This window comes from Anabrus simplex, chromosome 2, assembly GCF_040414725.1.
Source record: "Anabrus simplex isolate iqAnaSimp1 chromosome 2, ASM4041472v1, whole genome shotgun sequence".
NCBI lineage: Eukaryota > Metazoa > Arthropoda > Insecta > Orthoptera > Tettigoniidae > Anabrus > Anabrus simplex.
Window position 1 is genome coordinate 180,911,167 of NC_090266.1, and position 21,432 is coordinate 180,932,598.

Below are 21,432 nucleotides of genomic sequence, written 5' to 3' on the forward strand. Positions count from 1 at the left end.
CAAAACACCTAAATACACTGTACTGGTAACAATTCCTTCCACAAAGAAAAACAGTCCATTGACCTTTGGCAAAAGAAACTGTACAAAACACATTTACTATGGGTGAGGATTGTGCATGCCCCAAACATGTACATTGTGATGGTTCATTGTGCCAGATGCGTTGAAAGTGCTTTGACTTTGATCATTAAGAAGCAGTTCCTCAGCAAAACCATCGCCCTCTAGTCGCTCTTGAAAATCCACGCAGAACTATACAGGACGATTTAAATCACTGGGTTTCAGTACTTGCAACAGCAGCAGCCGGTATAGTTTGCGTAGAATACATCGGAGAGTTCACCGAGACAACTACAATATAATTCCCAAGTTGTACAACGTACAATTAGGTGACTTTTTAGGGCTCCTAGACATGATTCTCTCACATGCTTGATGGTCTCGGGTGATGGTCCTGGCCGGCCTGTTCAGTTAGCATCACACAGGAATCACAGACAACTGGAATTTCTTGAATCACATATGAATTGTTTTGTTTGTATGTGCTGCAGTGTGATATCTTGCATAAAATTGTTGTACTGTCACAATCAATTCACATTTAGCATATTCTAAGCTGCAGTAAGTGTTCCTATCACTAGTGAATGTCACCACGCTCAGTGTTTTAACTGTAGACTGCCCTCTAGCTGCTAATCTACAAGCATGTTGTGGCACCCATTACGGATGCAAATTTGGAGATGTTATGTATCTGCTCATACAAGCCGTTTTGCTCTGTGTGTGCAGTACAGTAAAACCTTGTTAATTCAAAGTTGTTGGGACGCAAAAATTGGACTTTGAATTACGTGAATTTGAATTAACCGCCAACTCATAATTTTGAAATGCCAACCTTTGCGGTGTCACAAAATGTTCTAAGACCCGTGACTGCATGTAATTAACCTTAATTCACACTATAAACCTTTCAAATGCCATGGAAAAGCACTATTTCCAATATGTATCCAACAAGGTGCATTTACAGTATTCAAATGATGCACTTGCATAACTCGCTGGCAAACATAACCTTGCCGAATGAAAAACAAAAACAAAAAGAGAACATGATTCAAAGATGAGGAGAAATCTATACTGGCCCCCTGTGCAGGTGCTTAATTCATTGGATTACTGTACAGTATGCATTTTAGATGCCTTGTACTTGCACAGAATGAACCCAATGCCCTTGAAACATCGTTTCTTGTCAAACTTTCCTATGACGAGGGGGAGAAAGTCTCTTGCTTCCATCTGCATTACAACACAGTATAGTGACTCTATCCCTGTACAGTAGGACCCGCCACGGCACTTCTCCCGTAATTCAGTAATGCCAACCCTTGCCGCGTCATGAAGTATTCTAAGACCCATTAATGCATGCAATTATTTTGATAATCAGTTTAAACAAGCTTGAAAAAGATGGCTGAGAAACAGAACAACAGAATGCAAAACAGAATACAGGCACTGCAAGAAAGAGTGCTCCAAGGTGGTTCAAGAAGAGGAAAAGAAATGCTGGCAAAAATTCACTGAATCTCTGCAAGAAGATACAACCGGAAATAAAAAGATCTTATTCCAGTGGGTTAAAAAAGAAGAAAAACCCAAGTGAAGGTGCTAACTTCATTAAAAATGAACAGGAGGAAGTGATGACACAGAAGCAGGATATATTGCAGAGGTGGGGAAAATACTTTGAACAGCTTTACAACGTGCAAAATACCTCGCTACCAGGAGAAATCTAAGAACCAGATTTAGTGCAGATGGAAGATAAGGAAACGAGGTGTCCATGGCAGAGACCGAGTGGGCCACTAAAAGAATGAAACGAGGCAAGGCAGCTGGAATTGACGAGGTCACCATAGAAATGATAATAGCAGCAGGAGTAGTTGGTCTACAGTGGTTGTATAGACTCTTCAGAGTGATATGGAGAGAAAAGACTGTTCCAAAAGAGTGGACGAAAGGGGTCATTATACCAATTTTCAAGAAAGGAGACAGGAAGCAATGTGAAAATTACAGAGGAGTGACAATGATACTTCAAACAGCTAAGATCCTTGAAAGAATCTTGGATAGACGAATAAGAGACAGAGTAGAGGGAAAATTGGCAGAAAAGTATGGATTCAGAAGAGGCAGGTCCACATTTGATCCAATATTTACATTGTGTTAAATGTTGGAAAGGTACTGGGAATATGGAAAGGACATGGCAGTAACGTTTCTAGATACTGAAAAGGCATATGACAGTGTCCCAAGGAATTTGATATGGAAAACACTGACAGAGGCACAAATTGGGAATGAAACAATGCAGATTGTATTGGATATTATCAAAATTGCAAAAACTGTGTTAGAACCAAAGTGGGTCAAACTGAATGCTTCAGAGTTGAGACAGGCTTAAAACAGGGAAGTGTATTGTCTCCTTTACTCTTCATTATCATCATGGATAGAATTCTACATATCAAGGAGATGATGATGGGCGAGCAAGTAAAGTCTATGCTCTTTGCTGATTACATTGTAGTTTGGGGAGATAATGAAGAGGAAGTACAGACACAAGCTGATTTATGGAATGAGGAGATAAGAAATTATGGAATGAAGATTAGTACTGTGAAAAGTAAGACTTTGATCATGACAAGAGGTAACAGAAAATCCAGGGGAGTGATAAAAATAGGAAATGAACCTCTTGAAGTGGTGAAAATTTTTTAATATTTGGGCAGCGTGATATCACAAGATGGAAATTTGGATGGAGAAATTGATTTAAGCATACAGCAGTCTGCAAGATTCTACCAGTGTGTGAGACAATGTATGGAACAAAGATGTGCCAATGAAGTGCAAGAAACTTTTATACTCGTCCTATTATAAACCTACACTGACCTATGCTTCAGCAGCCTGGACGTTAACTAAGTGGAACCAAAGTAAGATACAAGCAGCTGAAATGAGGTTCTTGAGAAGCATACAGGAAAAGACAAGACGAGATAGAATAAGAAATGAGGAAATAAGGAGAAGCACGGGAGTGTGTAAACCTCACGAAGAGATTGATATAGCAAAGCTAAAATGGTTTGGACACATGGGGTGGATTTCTAAAACGAGGTTCGGACCACGGCCATGGCTTTAAACCACGTTCCTGTTGCTAAAACGAGGTTTCATTCGCATATTGAAGCCATGGCTCGAAGCCACGGTCTCAGACGACGGCCACGGCTGTGGTAGGTTTAAAACCTCGGCTACGTAGTGTAAAATGGAGGCGCTTGTTCAGCTGCGGGATTACGAACGTCAAATTGATTTAGCAAGAGCGTTCAATCCTAGGATTAGGATACTGAGGGACAGGACTAATCCACTGGAAATGTTCGACGAGAGTCAGTTCAGGAGAAGATTTCGTTTATCGAAAGAATCTACGAGAGATTTAGCTCGTATGCTGGAACCTAACCTCCGCAAAGATACAAGAGGTGCAGGGTTAACTGTTTTAATGCAGCTTCTGATAGCTTTAAGGTAAGAGATTTATAAAAGTACGTTTCATGGTAAAGTACCGGTACGGTACCGAAGTTGTGCGTTACCTCCTTTGGTATTTATAACGATATGCTTACCCTACTTTAGGATTGCAGTTGAATACCTGTCTTTACTTTTTACTTTCAGATTTTATGCTAGTGGATCTTTCCACATAATAACAGGTGACTTTTTTAGAATTCACGAGAGCACTGTTTGCCGTGTGGTCAAAGGCGTTTCAAGAGCGATAGCGATGTTGAAACGACGGTTCATTTATTTTCCGAGAAGAGAACAGCATCCTCAGATTGCTGCTCGTTTCTCAGAGTTATCAAGGTGAGCATAAACAAATCTTCATAGGCCTAAATATGTGTGTGTGCTTCGAAAATCATGCCATGTGTCACATTTGTATCTTGAAATACGTAGCAATTATGCAGTTATTTATATCAATGATTACTCTCTTTCAGATAACCTAAAAAATAGTAATGTTTACAATAATGTATTTACATAATTTTGTTTACAGGAGCAATTTCCCGGGAATTATAGGAGCTATAGATTGCACCCACATTCCAATAGTAGCCCCAAGCCATCAAGAAGCTCAGCGATATTATAACAGGAAGCACTTTTATTCTGTCAATTGCCAGGTTGGTGGATATAATAATTTGAGTTATCAATAACTAAGTTGAGGGGACCTTAGTAAGTTCAAAATGTTTATTATAATTCACTGAATTTCTTTTTAATTTTAGTAGGCTAGTATTGACTTAAGAGGCAAAAAAGTCCACTAAATTTGGCTCAGTTCCAGAAATAAATGTTTTTCTGTAAAGTAGGCCTTAATAACGTGTGACCTCTTATGCATTGTCTGTTTTTCAGTAATCTCTTTGAAACTTTCTTTGTACAAACACAACTAACCGTTCTGCATTACACTTACTTAAATTCATGAAGTCGAATGAGCCTATATTTGAAATAATTATTTTCTTTTTTCTTTTGAATTGAGCCTCTATGAACGGCATGTTAACAACCACTCTCATTTTCAGTGTCCGTGTCTTGTTCATGTGCTGGCTTTGACATTCTTCTAGTATTTCTTGAGCCCGTCGATCAGCGCTTTTTTCCACTCCTCTGGTAAAGGGAGATCTTCTGGGCTCTGTCCCGACCATAAAACCCTGATACCTTTTCACCATCCTTCTGAAACCAACTCTGTCATTGAATTCATCCTCCGTAATGCCCACCTCTCTCATATCTTTCTCACACACTTGGAACCATCTCAACGTAGATGCCTTTGGTTTTAGAAAATTATAGACTTACTTTGTGAGCCAGTCATTATACATACAGAAGATGTGCCCATAGAACATCAATCTTCTCTTTCTAACTGCTGTTGTTATCAGTTCCATCTCACTGTATAGGCCTGCTTCTTTATTGGATTTCAGTCGAACCTGCCTATCAACCTATCTGTTGCCTAAGATCGTCTGTAGTAGCCTGTGTTCTCTTTTAAGTACAGTAGTTGATTGACTATTCTTTTCGATTCATGCACATGGTCTCCGAAGCATATAATCCTTCTGGTCTAACAACCAGCGCTGTCTGTAATGTCTTAAATTGACTAAAAATCTCGGTGAGCATCATCTTATTATAGATGCTTTTAGTCAGTTGGAATTTGTATTCTTTCCTTGTTTGTTGCAAATTTGTTATTACTTTCTACACAGTAACTTAACTGCAAAAATTTAGACTAGTATAGGCCTGGTATAAAGAAGAACCTGTATGTACATTTTTATGCAGATTCAGCTTCAACTTTTGTGCATGGAGCATTTGGAATGATCCTGTTATGGAGAAAAAGCTCTTTTTAGCACAATAAATAATGAAAAATTAAATTTTTAAGCAAATCAACTCCTAAGAACCATATATTTCCTTTTCTCACTCAGTTTCTAGTAGTCTCAGTATCTATTACTTCACCATACTCCCCAGTCCATAACTACATATTAACCACCACCGACTCTAAAAAAATGCATCAACTATTCACGTAATATCTGATAAGAGACCTTTCAGTTCTATTTCCCTTCATACAGAGACTTGTGAAGACCAAAGAAATTACATAACCACAAATGAGTTTAGTAAAATTCCTTCCTCTCCCCTGCTGTTACACTCGCTACATTTTAGATTGTTCATCGAAGGCTATGAAATGTTACAGCGGACAAGCAGCAAGATCTGTACACATGTTTAGAATAACCACCACAATGGTATTTGAATTTTAATTTTTAAAAACTCACTAAGGTTCCCACTCAAATGAAATTTGAAAAAAAACAACTTTGTATTGCTTTTCATGTAAGATATTTGTAGTAATAACTCGACAAAAAATTTTTCAGGTTGTCTGTGATGCTGATATGCACATAACAAATATCGTTGCAAGATGGCCTGGGTCAACTCACGACAGCAGAATTTTCAGGAATTCTGTGATTCATAATGAATTAGAACAAGGCAGATATGATGGTCACCTGATTGGAGATAGTGGATATGCTTGCAAAAAATATCTTTTAACCCCAGTGCTCCAAGAGAGAAATGCTGCTGAGAGGAGGTATAACATTGCTCATCGTCAAGCAAGGAATGTTGTAGAAAGGGTGTTTGGTATCTGGAAGAGAAGATTTCCTTGTCTCCAGTATACCCTTAGGACCAAAATCCCTACAACACAGTTGGTCATCATTGCTACAAGCATACTACACAACTATGCAATCCGTAGGGGAGAACCTGAATTTGAAGATGAAGAGATTCCTAATGAAAACGAAAATCATGTAGGTCTGCCAGATGAAAGAGACAACATGACTGGAGTGAACTGGAGGAATCAAATAATCAACATGCACTTTGCATGATTTCCTTAAAGTGCATTGAAGTAATTTAATCAATGGGTTAAGCAGAAAGCAACATCCAGTTTTCAGTATTATTATTTACTTCTCTTTAATAATGAATCTCTACCATTAGGAAGTATAAGAAAGCAGAACTGGCAGTGATTATTGTTTTAAAAGGAAGTACAACTATACCTCCAATATCTAAAGTTGAATTCTGACAGTTCTTAGAGGGAGGTCCGTTTACTGCCTGCCGGGGCGGGATAAAAGGAATGGCGGGTAAAGTTGCCATGGAGATAAATCTTCTGGCCAGCTCGTCTTGCCTGGAGTTGCCAAACCTCTCACTTCTAAGTTGGATCTTGTCGCAAGCAGTTCAGTGTGAGAGGCATTCCATTTCTGTTTTGTGGCCATTAGTATCTAACTGTATTTCAAATACTAAATACATACAATCTTTGTATTTCAATATATGTTTTGCGTATGATTAAGAACACTGTCAGTGGATTAGGCCTACTGGGGATACCACTTTATAAAAAAACGCGCCAGGTACTCTACCGCTGGGTGGTGTGGAAAAGAGTACACATGATTTTTGGCCCCCCCCCCGTACCCTTTTCCCCTCTAACTCACTTTTTCTTATTTGTTTTATGTCCTATACTTATGCCAATAAGGTGTACAGAGACAAAGTATAGGACAAAGGGCATGTTGAAGGATTTGTCAGGTTATAAGTACCACCCCTGTTAAAGAATAATAATGTCACTGATTTTACGTCCTGTAGCACTTTCAAATACCACCTGACTGAGCCAGGATCGAACCTTTTCTAAGTTGGGATCAGAAGGCCAGCGCTCTACTGTCTGAGCTTATCAGCCTGGTCCCTGTTAAAGACAAGGGAACATGAGACCAAGTCAGTCACAGTATGGCCAGGTAGTCTACAACAGATCACAGTGGTCCGAATGAATGAGGGAACAAGTGAGCTGGAAGCAAGGGGTAAGAGAAAGGAATGCTAGAATGTGGCAACATCGTGAAATGGCACGTGCTGTGTTCCTCCCTCCAGCCCTAGCTGTCAGAATTTATCTTCAGTTATTAAAGGTATAGGCAACTGTGGGAGTTAACTCCCCCTCTAGGAAATGCCCTAGTGCCGGTCTCAAGCCCGGATAAAGGAGAGATGCCTAAAAAGTAGTATGTTTTAACAGACTGGTTTTCTGTCATAAGTGCATCCAGTAGCGTAGCCAGGATCGGCGATGGGGGAGGGTCATAGTTATAAAATGATGATGGAACAAAATGAAGGTGCTTGTGCGTGTGGTGTGCGCATGCATGGCTTGTCATTATAAGGACACTGACAAGTAAATTATGTTCATATTCAGATTTCAGTACTCTAGAAAAAATGTTACGTTAAAATACAGAATAAAAACAAAATGATCAGGGTCAAAAGTTTTACAGCATATGGGAGCCTATGTTCAGTTTACAATCTAATATCCAACTTTCAAAGCTTCTTAGAAAATAGATTAACAGATGTATTGCTTCAACAATTATGTTAATGAAATTTAGTCAGTTTATTTCCTTTTTCTTTTTTAATTTCCACTGCGGGGTTCAAAACCCCACCCCCCTTGGCTATGCCCCTGAGTGCATCAGTTATTGGCTTCGTAACCTTTATGCATCTTGCGCTTATCTGCTTTAAAATTAACTTTACGAAGGGAGGGTAGATCTCGTGAGATGCTCGTTAGTCGGGCTTGCAAAACCTTGCTGGTATTTCTATAATGAGTTTCCATACAGTATTTTAGTTAAGTAGCCTGGGATAAATCCTTACCTCAATCACCAGGCACATCCCCTGCACAGTGCAGGGCCACCAACTCACCCTTCCTTACAACAAACACAGTGATAACACAGGTTATTGCATAGATAAGATTCATTCACAGTTTTGATCACTGTGATCTTACATGCTACAGTAACACAAGACTGATTTACGTCTGCCACATCGACCGTAATTGTGCATTCCATGACATTAAATTATTTTGTTTTTGGAGATGCCTATCATTATTAAGGGCTTTCTGCATGAAATGAGTCAGCTTCGAGCTTGAGTTTAACACGACTTTATCAGCTAAGCTCATGCGCTGGTCACATGTTGATAGCACATTAACAAGCATGTTGAAGCAAGGTCACTTACAACGCACTCTGCTATGTAATGCTGGAGTTTTTTTTTTTTTTTTTTACAAGCCTCCTAATTTATGTACAGAGACTAAATTATATTTCTTTTTGTTGGGAAGATTAGGGCATTAATCAACTCATTTTATCTAGTATAAAATAACAAATTTAAGATGTCATCACTGAAGTTAGGATATGGGAATAGCTCCTCATTAAGCATGCCTGGGTGCAAATGGGATGCACTTAGTAGCATAGCCAGGATCTACTGATTTGGGGGGATACCTACAAAATGAAATACCATAATGAAGGTGCTTGTGCGTGTATGCACGAGTGTCTTTATAAGGACACTGATACAAGTGAATTATGTTGATATACAGATTGCAGTCTAAAATCCAACTTTCAAAGCCTCTTGGAAAACAGATTAAAGAAATCTGTCATTTTTACAATTATGCCTCTTTAAAAGTTCAAAAAAAGCCAACTCATCAAGTCAACTTTTAACTTTGTTATTGCCAGTTTGTTTATTTTGTAAAAAGTGTTTTTTTTGGGGGGGGGGGGTGTAACCCCCACTTGGCTATGCCTTTGGATGCACTCAGTCTCATGAGGATGACTGGAAAGGAGAGGGGAAGGGCAAACTTTCATAGCTCAAATTATCTTAATCTTTAGGCTGAGAAAAAAAAAAAAAAAAATGTAGAGAAATATCTCAGATAAATCCCTCAGCCTAACTAATCTAGTTAGTTCATATGGTTCCTGTGTGTAACAGATCTTTAACTGTAAAGTGACTTATGTGACTCAATCACATTGCTCTACCTCTCTTTTTTTTTTGCTAGGGGCTTTATGTCGCACCGACACAGATAGGTCTTATGGCGACGATGGGATAGGAAAGGCATAGGAGTTGGAAGGAAGCGGCCGTGGCCTTAATTAAGGTACAGCCCCAGCATTTGCCTGGTGTGAAAATGGGAAACCACGGAAAACCATTTTCAGGGCTGCCGATAGTGGGATTCGAACCTACTATCTCCCGGATGCAAGCTCACAGCCTCTCTCTACCTCTTAGCCACGGGCATGTCCTGTACTGGCACTTGTAATTAGATCATGACTACAAGGCACTATTGAACCTATCACCACAGTGGCGTGCAAGGCTGATGCTGGTAATTTCATAACTTGTTGTTGCTTGTTGTTTAAAGGGGCCTAACATCGAAGGTCATCGGCCCAATTTCATAACTAAAAAAAGCCTAAAGAGCTTGAATACTTCAGTAGGTACAGTACTAAATTTATTATTATTTATAAAAATAAAACATGTTTTATGGTAAAATATTATTTATTTTCAACTGATGCTCCAACAACAAACATTTTAATTCCTGGTTCCTCTGCTTCATTTCCTGTGTCCTTTGTTTTATTTCCAAAATTTTCATTTTTTTTTGGTGTTCCAGTCTGGCCATCTCTAGGAGCTCTGTCTGGAGCATCTGGTCATTACACTTTCTCCTAAAAAAGAGAAGCATTGGAAGTTTTAATCAAATTTCGTGCATATTCTACAGGGACATTCTTTTAAGCATGCGGGGGGGATTGTGGCTTGCCCAGTCGCTTGTACTGCAAGCCTTTCTCCCGCCTAGCACTTTGCCGCAATGCGGGCACTTGCCCGGCACTGAGTCAGTGTTTTCTCACAAGATTTCCTGCACTTTATGAAGGGAGTATGTATATACGCACACTTCCATAATGAAAATAACATTGGAACAACACACTGAGCACTAAACACATGAACACTTGACTGAACTGACCCTTACACTGATAAAAAAGCTCTTAGCAGACTGCAAAGAAGGGGAACTTGTGTAGTGCCGAGAAGTACATTACGGCAAAGTGCTTGGCAGGGGACAAGCTCGCAACGCTAGGGACTGGGCGAGTCGCAATACCCTGCAGAACTTGAAATAATGTCATTTCTAAAATAAAAATTAACACTTATTTACATACTTTGATGACCTGGTTGGGGTTTCAAAGGATGGAGTTTCCTGGGGCATCCTTTCTTCTGCCCCCAAACTCTCTTCTTCTCCAGGTCCTTCCTAAAATGAAAGGAAAAGGAGAAAATTAGAATACATTATCCACAACTGTAATGTTGCCGTACCAAAGCAAAGTTGTCTGGGTCTATTGATCATGTAGGTACCTGAAATGCACCAGCATCATCATCTATGGTGTCAGGCAAAGGATCAAACTGGCCACCGAACATCTCCGAGAGGATCTGCTCGGGTTTCCCCAGAGGTGGTTTCGGTGGACCTCCCCCAGTTTGTCTGGCATCCCTTCTCTGCGCGTCGATGTCGCCTTTTGCCTTTATCTTCATTCTTTTCCATAAACCTGTGCACAAAATGAAAATTACAAATTTTTGAAATGTTCAGTAAGATAATTAGTAATTTCATAATTATGTCATCAAATGGGGTCCTAATAATAAAAAACAGAAAACTTTCCTAATGATGAGGTTATAGATACAAAGACCAGGTTTTAATAATTCTATCAGAGTTAGAATTTTATAATAGACTTAAATGGTACTTCCAAGATACCACTTTTGCCAGTAATGTTGCTAATTTACAAATGGAAGTACCTTTGGGTAACACTTTTATACTGTTTTGTGAGTCACAAGTATGGTTCTGAACCTCCTAAAAGTTTTTAATTTCAACAATGTCTTTGTCCATATTAAGCAAGCATTAATTACCTTCTTACAGTAACAGTACAAATTATTTCAGTTCCCTGCACTGGAAGATTGCAGTTGATTCAACTTGCAATAAATTTGAGGGTTTTTTTTCATCATGTCAGTCACTAAATTTTACAGGCCTACTCAAATCTAAAACAGACTAATACATGCCTGTCCACCGATATTTGAAGAGGAAATAAATGCTCAAGCTATTCTACCACTTGTTGTCTGTCACACATGAAACTGCCCAATTAATACTATATTTACTCTATTTTATTGTCTTGAAGATACGTGGAATTTAATTTGTCATCACTACAACTATTATATCAATCACAACATTTAGGCAGCCCTGAGATATTTCTACAGAGTACTTTACAATTCAGAAGTATCATTTCAAATGTCCTCCATCTGCTAGATAAGTAACATAATAATCATAGCTGACAGTGGCACAAATGGACCCTGCCATTTGTTGAATATGCCAATGAAACGTTGCTTCCATAATTCAAGACAGCGAGAAGTTATGACCAACTTAGGCGGTATAAAAAAAACCTAGAACGATGAGGCAATGTTACCAACTAAACAATCATAATTGTAGTCCGGAGGAAGAATGGAAAGGATAGGCATATAAAATTAATAATATCTCACTGTCTTGCATTATGGGAGTGGCGTTTCATAGGACAAATCTTCAGCCAATGGCAGAGTCAATTCGTGCCACTGCCAGCCATGATTAAATATGAATATCAAAGACAAATAACATGTTTAAATAGTTGAGAGGTAGCCATGCAGTAATTACGGATCTGAACATTGTAAAGCACAGATTGCACCACTTCTGATTTAATATGAATAAGAAATAGAGGGCCTAGTGGCTTGTAACGTTAGCTTGATCACAGACCAATGGCTTTGTCACTAGCCGGACCTAACCTATCCAGACCAGTTGCTTTGTCACTAGCCAGACCTAACCTATCCAGACCAATGGTTCTGTCACTAGCCGGACCTAACCTATCCAGACCAATGGTTCTGTCACTAGCCGGACCTAACATATCCAGTCAAATGATTTTCTGACTAGCCATGCCTCTGAAAAGTAACACTTTTAATGGTCCAGGGTAGATGAATGCTGAAAAATTACTTCATACACACACACATAAACAAAGTTTAACGTACATAGGAGAATGGAAGGAAGATTTATACCAAATTTAGCATACCTTATTGGAGAGCATCTAAAGAATAATTTGTTCCCTCGAAAATCAATACTTGCGACATAGCAACCTCTGTACGGAACAACATCCATGTTTAACAATACCTTGTTGATTACCATAGCAACGAAGAATTAATTCATGACCGTAGCAAATAACCACGAATAAATAAAACAGCCCAACTGGTACTAGGATCTAAGTGAAGTTGGTACCAGGAACTAATTATGTTACATCAGTTGGTACCAGTCACCAAGAACTTACTTACATCCCTAATGACAACATTAAACAGCAGTTCCTGCGCTGGTGAGGGTTAAAAGAAGATACATACTTCTGGAAGAATCCCTTCAAATTTAAGCATGAAATTCTCATACACTAAATAGATTGTGTAATATAGGAAGCGGTTTAGCGTTGAGAAGCTAATCAGAATTGTCTGACTAAGACGATGCTAGGTTGTCGAGTAATGACATTGTTCATTTATAAGAGACGTACAAATGTAAGATAATGCACTGAATTATTTTAGGAAATAACTTGCTTGTGGTTAAATTTGGGTTAGTGTTCTTGAGTACCAATCTGAATTATTTTGATGTAGCCTATTATTATACTATGATAAAAATCTGGCAAACCTTTTAGCTGAGGCACATCTTTTGGAGGCTTCCCTGCATTCATTGAATTGAATTCGGCTTGGATTTTCACCCAAGCCTCCTTCTTCTTCGTTACCGTGTCAAGATGGTAACCCATATCCGCTAGAATTGGATAATTTTTGCATATCTCTGCCAACAACTCTCTCTCTCGGCAGTTGAACTTGGCCATCTTCCTGAAAATTAAAACAGTTTTATATATATATTCAGTAAATTAACTGGGATAGGTGGAGAATAAGTATGCTGATCAACAGTCAAACAAAACGTCTAACATTTAGACAAAACTTCCAGGTGAATAAAAAAAGTAAAATGTACCAAAACTAGAATACTAAAAATAAAACGGCGTGAGGTGTTACAGCTACCAGAAAAAATACTTGTCTGCATACTGATTCCCACATTCAGAAGAAAGATATCAATGTTATTACAGTGAGGCATCAAGCAGTATACAGCCATTTGATTAATTTCCAAACAGCTACATATTTTAACAAGCAGTAACACAGTCATACATGGTGATAAACACGATGAAAATACCTGTAAAACACAATTCACCTCACCACTCGTAACCTCATTCTTTCACTTCGTAATACCGCTCAATATATTATTATGAATGATATATATTGAATGCAAAATAAAAGAAATAAACAAAGGAAAGAAGCTCTCTACATAAAGAACTTTCAGAAGACTATATTAAATCATAAAAAGTGTAATATATACTTACGATACTGTAACTTCTATGTGCAATTCTTCTTCAAATGGATATGAGCTTCTTCCAGATACAATACTTGTACAATTTCGACACTCGGCACCAAATTCTTGTCTTGTCTTGCGGATATTTATTTGGGATTCAATAGAGCACCAAATTCCTATAGTACACAAAAGATTATCTGATGGACAAGGACTGCAACACAATTTTCTCTTCGCGAAGCCGCTCTTCGATTGTTTTTTGGCATATTGCACTACGAAAAGTCAATGGTCGTGCCACTCACGGCCCGTTGGAAGACGAAAAGTCGATTCCGCTACAGTGTTGCCGACAGTAATACTTGAAACCACGGCTCAGAACCTCGGCCACGTTCAGACTACGTTTTAGAAATCGGACAGGGACTTAGACCACGGCCGCGGTTTAAAAGCCATGGTTTGAAACCACGGCCTGAACCTCGTTTTAGAAATCCACCCATGGTGAGAGTGCCATGAGAGAGAATACCAAGGAGAACATTCATGGATGCAGTGACTGGAAAGAGGCCTAGGGGACATACTAGAATGAGATGGAGGAGCTCTGCTGTTGACTGTATTGCAAATAGAGGAGTCGATAGCAATAAAGTACTAGAAGAGGAATGGCGGAAAGATCGAGTAAGGTGGAGGGCTTTGGTACACTACCCTACCCAGACAGAATCTGGAAAAGGGAATGGATGACTCAGTTTAAACCTATCAAAAGACATGGAAAGCACTATTTCCCAAATGTATCCAATAAGATACACTTACAGTATTCAAATAATGCACTTGGATAAAACAATGGCAAACATAACCTCACGCAAGGAAAGAAAAAACACACAATTCAAAGACTAGGACAAATTATGCTGGCTCCCCTGTAGAAATGCTTTACTTTTGGATTTCTTTGCATTTTTTAAATACCTTGTACTTGGATGTAAAGTGCCCGACACCTTTATAACATCATGGCTTATAGAACTTTCCTCTGATGAGGGGAGGAAGTCTCTAGCTTCCATGTGCATTGCAACACAGTACAATGACCCCCACCCTTATACGATTTCCCAGCTGGCAATTCTCACCTTTAAAAACGTAAGTCTGCTTGGACTCGGCATTAAACAAAAATGCAGTTTCATCGGCATTGACAACATTATTATTTATAAGTTTCATATTCCGTATTGATTGGATTCAATGTAATAGACAAGAAAAATGTTCCACCGATCAATACATTTATTGTGAATGAATTATTGCACTAGTACCGGTTTCGGCCTATCTTGGCCATCATCAGCTAGCACACAAATTTACAGTCATTAGCCAAAATTACAAAGATGTTACGTTAGAGCATCCGGATGTCTAATGAAAAATGGAAGTAAAATATATTGCAGTATGTTGCGTTAAAATATCTCTGATTAAGTGGTGATGGTTATAATAAACTAAAACCTATTGATTGAGCATGGACATGAGTATATAAACACATTAAAATATATATGCCACATCATAAGACACTAAAAAATATAGCACATTAAACACATTAAAACATGGTATATTTAAAAACGTCTATTAAAATTTGAGTTCATGTTGCGTTGCATTCATTCTTCAATCCTCTTGTAGTTCTTGTGTTGATTAAGTTGTATTAGGTGAATATCGAGAATGTTCTATGGCTGATATACTTTGTATTGGTATGTTATAAGAAATCTTGTCATTAAAATTTGAAAATTGAGTACTGTGCAATTCAACTGTTGATGTAGTCAGGTAAGATTTATATATACAGCACGATAGGGTTTAATTTTAGAGCAGTTGGTGGTGACACCTCTCTCGTCTATGCACGTTATATGGTTGTTATTGTTGTTGCTGTTGTTACGATTTCACTCAAACCTAGCAAATATGAAGCTCACTGCAGACACACCGAAGTGAGTGAAAGTGCGGAAAGTTACAAATGAGCGTTCCGGAAGAAGCATTTTCATGACGCAGAGAAATTTTGAATTTCAATTACTCTGTAACATACTAATTTTTAAAAAATGTAAAGGCAGTTTTGAATTAAAAGTATGAATTTTGGTAACGGAACCGACACTGTTCTTCGAATGACTAATTATCCGTATTTCGAATTACAATTTTAATAACATGCAAAACAGTACCTCACGTTCCTGGGAATGAGGGCTTCTTTGAATTAGGCAAAATTTTGAATTATCGAGGTTCTACTGTAGTTACTGCACCATCATTAATTCAAAGCCCCAGAGGGATAACCCTGCATTACAAGGGTAAATATCCTATATAAACACATATGTTTCATGATAACTCACCTGGATTTGAAATCCGAATGAAAACTTTCTTAACTAGTGCGTGAATCAAGACTGTCTTTTCTTGCCCTTGGCATAAGCAGTTTCCTAACTTTTCGATGAAATTCTTCATTTCGTCAGAGTAGTCTGCAATCAAACTGGACTTCTGTGGCATTGGGAAAGCTGCTAGAGCTTTCACCAAGACTTCGCTAAATGGGTCTACAGAGAAACCACTAGGTGCACAGCGTGGATATTTGGTATAAAAGTCCAAAGTTGAATCCAAATCTGATTTTGTAATATTATATTCACTTAAATAGATCACCAAGGACTTCTCAATCTCCATTTCAGCATCTGAAACACAAAAATAAGCAGAATATGCATAAATAAATAGAATATACATATAATTATAAAATAATAAATTATATCATTATACTGCTTACAAATAAACTGGCCAAACAGAAAAAGTCAACAGGCATAACATTACAGGACATGCCCACTCCAGGGCAGCGATATGCTAGAAATGAAACATTTAATGGGGTCAGGTGGTAAAACTAGTTGTGTAAATGTTATCAGGAGTCATCAATGTACTGTTATGTGGTCATGCGACGGTCAGTCCTGTTATAGCCCCTTCAGTATTCCCTGGAAGGAATGAGTGGGTCAGGCTGGAAAGCTCCTGGCCATCTTGACGGCATCTGATAGCCTTTCGCTTCTATTGTGCTTTATGTCTGGCGTACCCACGGAAATTCTGGAAGGGAAAGCTGGAAGTGAAAGGCAAGATCTGTCAATCAAAATAAGAGAGGGACTGGCTGTTCCAGAAAAACCAGCCAACCAAAGACATGCTGTGGGAAGGGGAGACCTTAACAGCCACTAATTTATTAGTGGACTGTTCTTTTTCAAGTATGTGTGTCTGTACGACGTAAAGCAAATTGTAAAAAAAAAAAAAATCTTCAAGTATAAATGTGTGATCATATGTGTGTGTACTAAATGGTTCATCCTAAATGAAATTAGTTCAATAAAACAGTCTGTTTTATTCATGAAAGTATTGAGCAGTGTTTTCTGCCATAAAGACAAACAAGTCATTAGATGACTCAAAGATGATGGATAACATGCTTGCAGAAGCAGTATTGTTGTCTAGGTAAATTGCTGAATGGCCCTGAGGGATCTTTCAATTATATCCAGATCATCTGCATATCCTAATAGTTATACAGATTTTTAAAAGACATTATCTCCAGTTTGCAGCCCTATTTCTTAAATAACATTCTCGAAAACCATAATATATAGCAGGGACGAGACTGCAATGCCCTTTCACAGCAAGTACTCTATACAGTTTCCCCTCAATCTTATACAACATTTTAAATCATCCACTGTCGTTTTAACGATGCTGATTAATTTATCTGAAATACTTACCTCCCTCATCACCTCATGGAGTTGCTCTCAACAAATGCTATAATATAATAATTGATCATTTTGTGTGGCTATTGCTAGACTGGTGCAACCTTTGTAAGGCAGACCCTCTGAGGAGTGTGGACAGCTGCCATGTATGCAAATGGTAGGTGTTATTGTGGTGGAGGAGAATGTTGTGTGTGGTGTATGAATTGGAGGGATGTTCGGGACAGCATAAACATCCAAACCCCCAAGCCAAAGGAAATTAATTCAAGACTAAAATCCCCGAGCAGGCCAGAATCGAACCTGGGACCCTCTAAACCGAAGGTCACTGCGCTGAACATTCAGCCAACAAGTTGGACAAATAATGCTACTGTATGCAACTCTAAAATCATTGAAGCACTAAGGAGAGTCTATCCCCAATTCAATAATTCTTTCCAGGATTTCCTGTATCTGGTTGACTTTCTATGTCGGAATCCACACGGTAGGTATTTACTTGCCTTTCAACAAATGGTAGGAGGGAGTCAAATGTGATGTTTGAAGAGACCAAGTAGCTTGGATTAAGATGGGTAATACCATGATAGTCAAAACAGATGAACTGGACTTCATACCTGAAAAGAGCACACATTATTTGTTCCAGTCATTCCTCTGGTAATATCCCATTTCATCAAACTAGGAGCTCTGCAGGTATATTGTCCACATCTGGTCACCTTTTTTGAAGTTACTCTAATGCTCTCTTCACTTCATTTAATCCTCCCCAATTTGATATGAATCATCATCATGTCGTCATATCTTGGCTCATCTCCTTGATAGTTCTATGGTTCAAGATGTCATCTAGTTAGGTTCATCACTTATCACTAGAGACCAGATTTTCAGAGTAATCCTCCCCTCACTTTTTTTAACACAAAACTTAAAATAATTAATGACGGTGTTCAAAACCTGTCTTCCACTGACCAAATTACATGATTATGAATTACCCTTTTCCTCCTTTCTTCATCTCTCTTATTTTTGTTATTGTTTTAAAGAATATTGCAAAATTTTAGCCAGTTCCTTCTTTTTATTTCAATAAACCCGTAACTTCCTGAGACAAGAGAAAATGGCTTATGATAAATATCATTCATCTTCTGATTCCCCCAGATTCCTACAGACATCAGAAACCTACCAAAATCAAAGGGGAAATCGTTCATCTTCTGATTTCCCCAGATTCCTACAGACGACAGAAACCTACCAAAATCAAAGGGGAACATTACTTATCCTTACTGTTACTTACAGAAAGCTTGCGTGAAAGAGAGAGAGCTTTTGCGCATGCTTGTCAACCATGTGATAGGCTCTATGGAAATACTGTTCATGAAAGACAGCTGTACTCACAGTTGGACAATTTGTGGCATGTAATTCTTTATGAGATTTATAACTTTATGTAAACTACTTTATGAACAGTTTAAACTTTTTGCTGTGACAGCGAGTGTTAGAAAAATGGTAAAGGTGGCTGCAAGCAGTAGCCAGCTATGGAACGCCGTAAGCTGTTTCAAGGATGATATTATGGAAATTGCCAGAAAGATTATCAGACAGGGTTTCCAGCCAGAAAGTCAAACTAATTTCCCTGATATTTCCCTGACTTCCCTGATCAAAATATTGTATTTCCCCAACAAAAATTTGGCATTTGCACAATTTTTAACAGACTCCTCCACCCCCATTAGCTGTCCAACACAGACCTGTACACAATATTTATTACTCAAATAGGAAACACAACATTTTGAACAGTGAAGTACATACAGTTAAAGAATGATTTGCCAGATAATAATAAATGTTAAACAATTTATTTATACATGAATAATGAAAGTATTACTATTAAAATTACTAAAGAATACACAATGTTGGTAATAATGTAAAAAAAATTCAGCATAACAACAAAATTACACACAATTTTTCTTGGTTTCAAGTAAGAATATTTTATCTTCAATTCTGGCTTCACATGCTTGTGACTGCGTTCTTTAAACCTTTCTTCATGTTCCAACTTTCTTACTTCATCAGTTATTCTTCGTTTCTCAGTTTATTTTCTGTCCTCTTCTTTGACCTTCGGGCGTGTCATCCCCAAGTAACCCTGGTATTTCTTATGAGCACACCTCAGCAATAACAACATTCTATGATTAATTGGCACACATTGACATCCAACGACACACACACACACACACACACACACACACACACACACACACACACACACACACACACACACACACACACACACACACACACACACACACACACACACACACACACACACACACACACACACACACACACACACACACACACACACACACACACACACACACACACACACACACACACACACACACACACACACACACACACACACACACACAAAATCCTGTCAATTGTGTACACTGTTTTATTTACAAATTTTATACACATTATACACACATAATCCTTGCACTAAAAAACTGCCCTCCTGAACAAAACACTGCTAAGAAGAATAAGATTGCAACATTCGCATGTCAACCAACTACCAACACAACAAAGTCACAACATAAGTTCAAACACTTGACTAACGACTTTCACTAGCAACTCTCACTAACAACCCAAGTCAAACTCCCGAGACTGCCTCTTTATATACATTGCCTGTCCAGGCTTCTAGAAAAGTATGACACAACATGCTTTTTGCATAATTTGTAGAGTCACTAATAACCTATTTGCAAACGGATCAAATGTTCTGTAAGTCTCTAGTGAAAAACATACGCTGTTCTGGACTGTTACCCTGTGTTGCACAACATTACATTTACAGGTTATAATAAATAATATACTATTAATTATGTGTTCTTATATTAAATAAACTCATATTAATATACATACAGCAGACATGTCGTGTCATAACCTTACATTTTGTTACGACAACGATTTATACCAAATAAAGTCCGTACATAACTAGGTAAATAATAATAATAATAATAATAATAATAATAATAATAATAATAATAATAATAATAATAATAATAATAATAATCAACCTCGATATTTTCATTATTTACCCATGGGTTAGAGAATTGTTTCCAAGTTATACTAGTCCATTACACTTGCATCAATATCCCCAATATACCTTGAAAAAATTTCAACAGTCTATCACACTCGTCGACATTGCCTTGGTCATAGATTATATCTTTTACTCTTCCTCGATGTCACTGGATGTGCACTCCTCTTGACCGGATCTTATCGTGTCAGGGGTCGGTGTCACCCCCTGCCAGCCTCCTCCTCGGTGGTAGTCGACACGTTCTCCTCCTCATGCCCAGATTGTGCCATATCATCATAAGCCTCTCTTTCAGGTGGACCCGTGGCAGTACGAGGCTTATTCTGTATGAGCAGCAGTTGGATAACTCACCGCAATTGTAATGTGTAGACCTTGACAGGAGGGTTGGTCTTTAGTAAGTAGACCCCATGGCCCAGCAGCTTACCGACCTTGACGGGACCAACCCAATTAGGTGCGAGACCTGCGTGAAACCTCCAATCTTAGTACTGACTGGGTGGTTATGTCGCAGCACTTGTTGGCCTTGTAGGAAGGTCTGAGTCTCTTCGACGTCTTGAGCCTTTGCCTGGGTAAGGGATCACTTCTTGGCCAATGCTTGCTTATCCCAATCCCCGGTGCCGGATAGCTGTCGACCAAGGAAAACTCCGAATAGGTATAGCCAGTGACGAGGTTGATGTGTCGTCGCAGAGCAAAGAGTGACTGCGGTATCTGACGGTCCCACAGTTGATATTCCTTGTCCATTAGGTGGACCCGTAGCATCTTTTCTAGCTTCTAGCTCAGTCGCTCCGTTGGATTGGCCCTTGGGTTGTAAATAGGGATGGTCCAGTGTTCCACACCCCATTCAGTCATCATTTGCTGCAACTTCTTTGATGTGAACTGACTCCCGTTGTCTGACAGAATGCACCGTCAATAGTTCTACTAGATAAAGAAACATACATTCAAAACACAGAAGAATTTTTTAATAGAAATAATTACACGGTAGTTAATAAGGACCCGATAATAAAAAGGCAGCGTAATATCAAGACATTAAAGAAATCTATATTTCTCTTTAACGAACAAGATCTTTTTTTTTTTTGCTATTTGCTTTACGTTGCACCAACACA

At 38.5% G+C, this 21,432-nt stretch overlaps 3 protein-coding genes across 3 annotated transcripts in view; 1 reads left to right on the top strand and 2 right to left on the bottom strand.

The window, feature by feature from the left end:
• DUBAI (Deubiquitinating apoptotic inhibitor) overlaps positions 1-21,432 on the bottom strand; it is a 378,846-nt gene that overhangs the window by 273,333 nt on the left and 84,081 nt on the right. The window contains exon 4 of the mRNA XM_067140455.2: positions 15,928-16,254. Within this exon, the coding sequence (XP_066996556.2) occupies positions 15,928-16,254 (327 nt within the window). The remainder of the gene's footprint in view (positions 1-15,927; positions 16,255-21,432) is intronic.
• On the top strand, positions 3,215-6,648 carry LOC137498584 (putative nuclease HARBI1). Its single transcript, XM_068226447.1, has 4 exons — positions 3,215-3,465; positions 3,610-3,792; positions 3,980-4,100; positions 5,811-6,648. Exons 1-4 carry the CDS (start codon positions 3,215-3,217, stop codon positions 6,309-6,311), a joined length of 1,056 nt encoding a protein of 351 aa, XP_068082548.1. The 3' UTR covers positions 6,312-6,648.
• LOC137498585 (uncharacterized) lies at positions 9,719-14,098 on the bottom strand. The gene is made up of 5 exons (XM_068226448.1): positions 13,644-14,098; positions 12,911-13,101; positions 10,573-10,760; positions 10,383-10,471; positions 9,719-9,899 (listed from the first exon to the last, which is right to left on the bottom strand). The coding sequence occupies exons 2-5, from the start codon at positions 13,095-13,097 to the stop codon at positions 9,719-9,721; spliced, it is 645 nt and encodes a 214-aa protein (XP_068082549.1). The 5' UTR covers positions 13,098-13,101; positions 13,644-14,098.

Coding starts and splice junctions, on each gene's coding strand:
- LOC137498584 (XM_068226447.1), top strand. CDS start 3,215: ATGGAGGCGCTTGTTCAGCTGCGGGATTACGAACGTCAAATTGATTTA. Junction 3,466..3,609: donor CAGCTTCTGATAGCTTTAAG/GTAAGAGATTTA, acceptor TTTTACTTTCAG/ATTTTATGCTAGTGGATCTT. Junction 4,101..5,810: donor TTTATTCTGTCAATTGCCAG/GTTGGTGGATAT, acceptor AAAATTTTTCAG/GTTGTCTGTGATGCTGATAT.
- LOC137498585 (XM_068226448.1), bottom strand. CDS start 13,097: ATGGCCAAGTTCAACTGCCGAGAGAGAGAGTTGTTGGCAGAGATATGC. Junction 10,761..12,910: donor AGATGTGCCTCAGCTAAAAG/GTTTGCCAGATT, acceptor TTTTGTGCACAG/GTTTATGGAAAAGAATGAAG. Junction 9,900..10,382: donor ACCCCAACCAGGTCATCAAA/GTATGTAAATAA, acceptor TCTCTTTTTTAG/GAGAAAGTGTAATGACCAGA.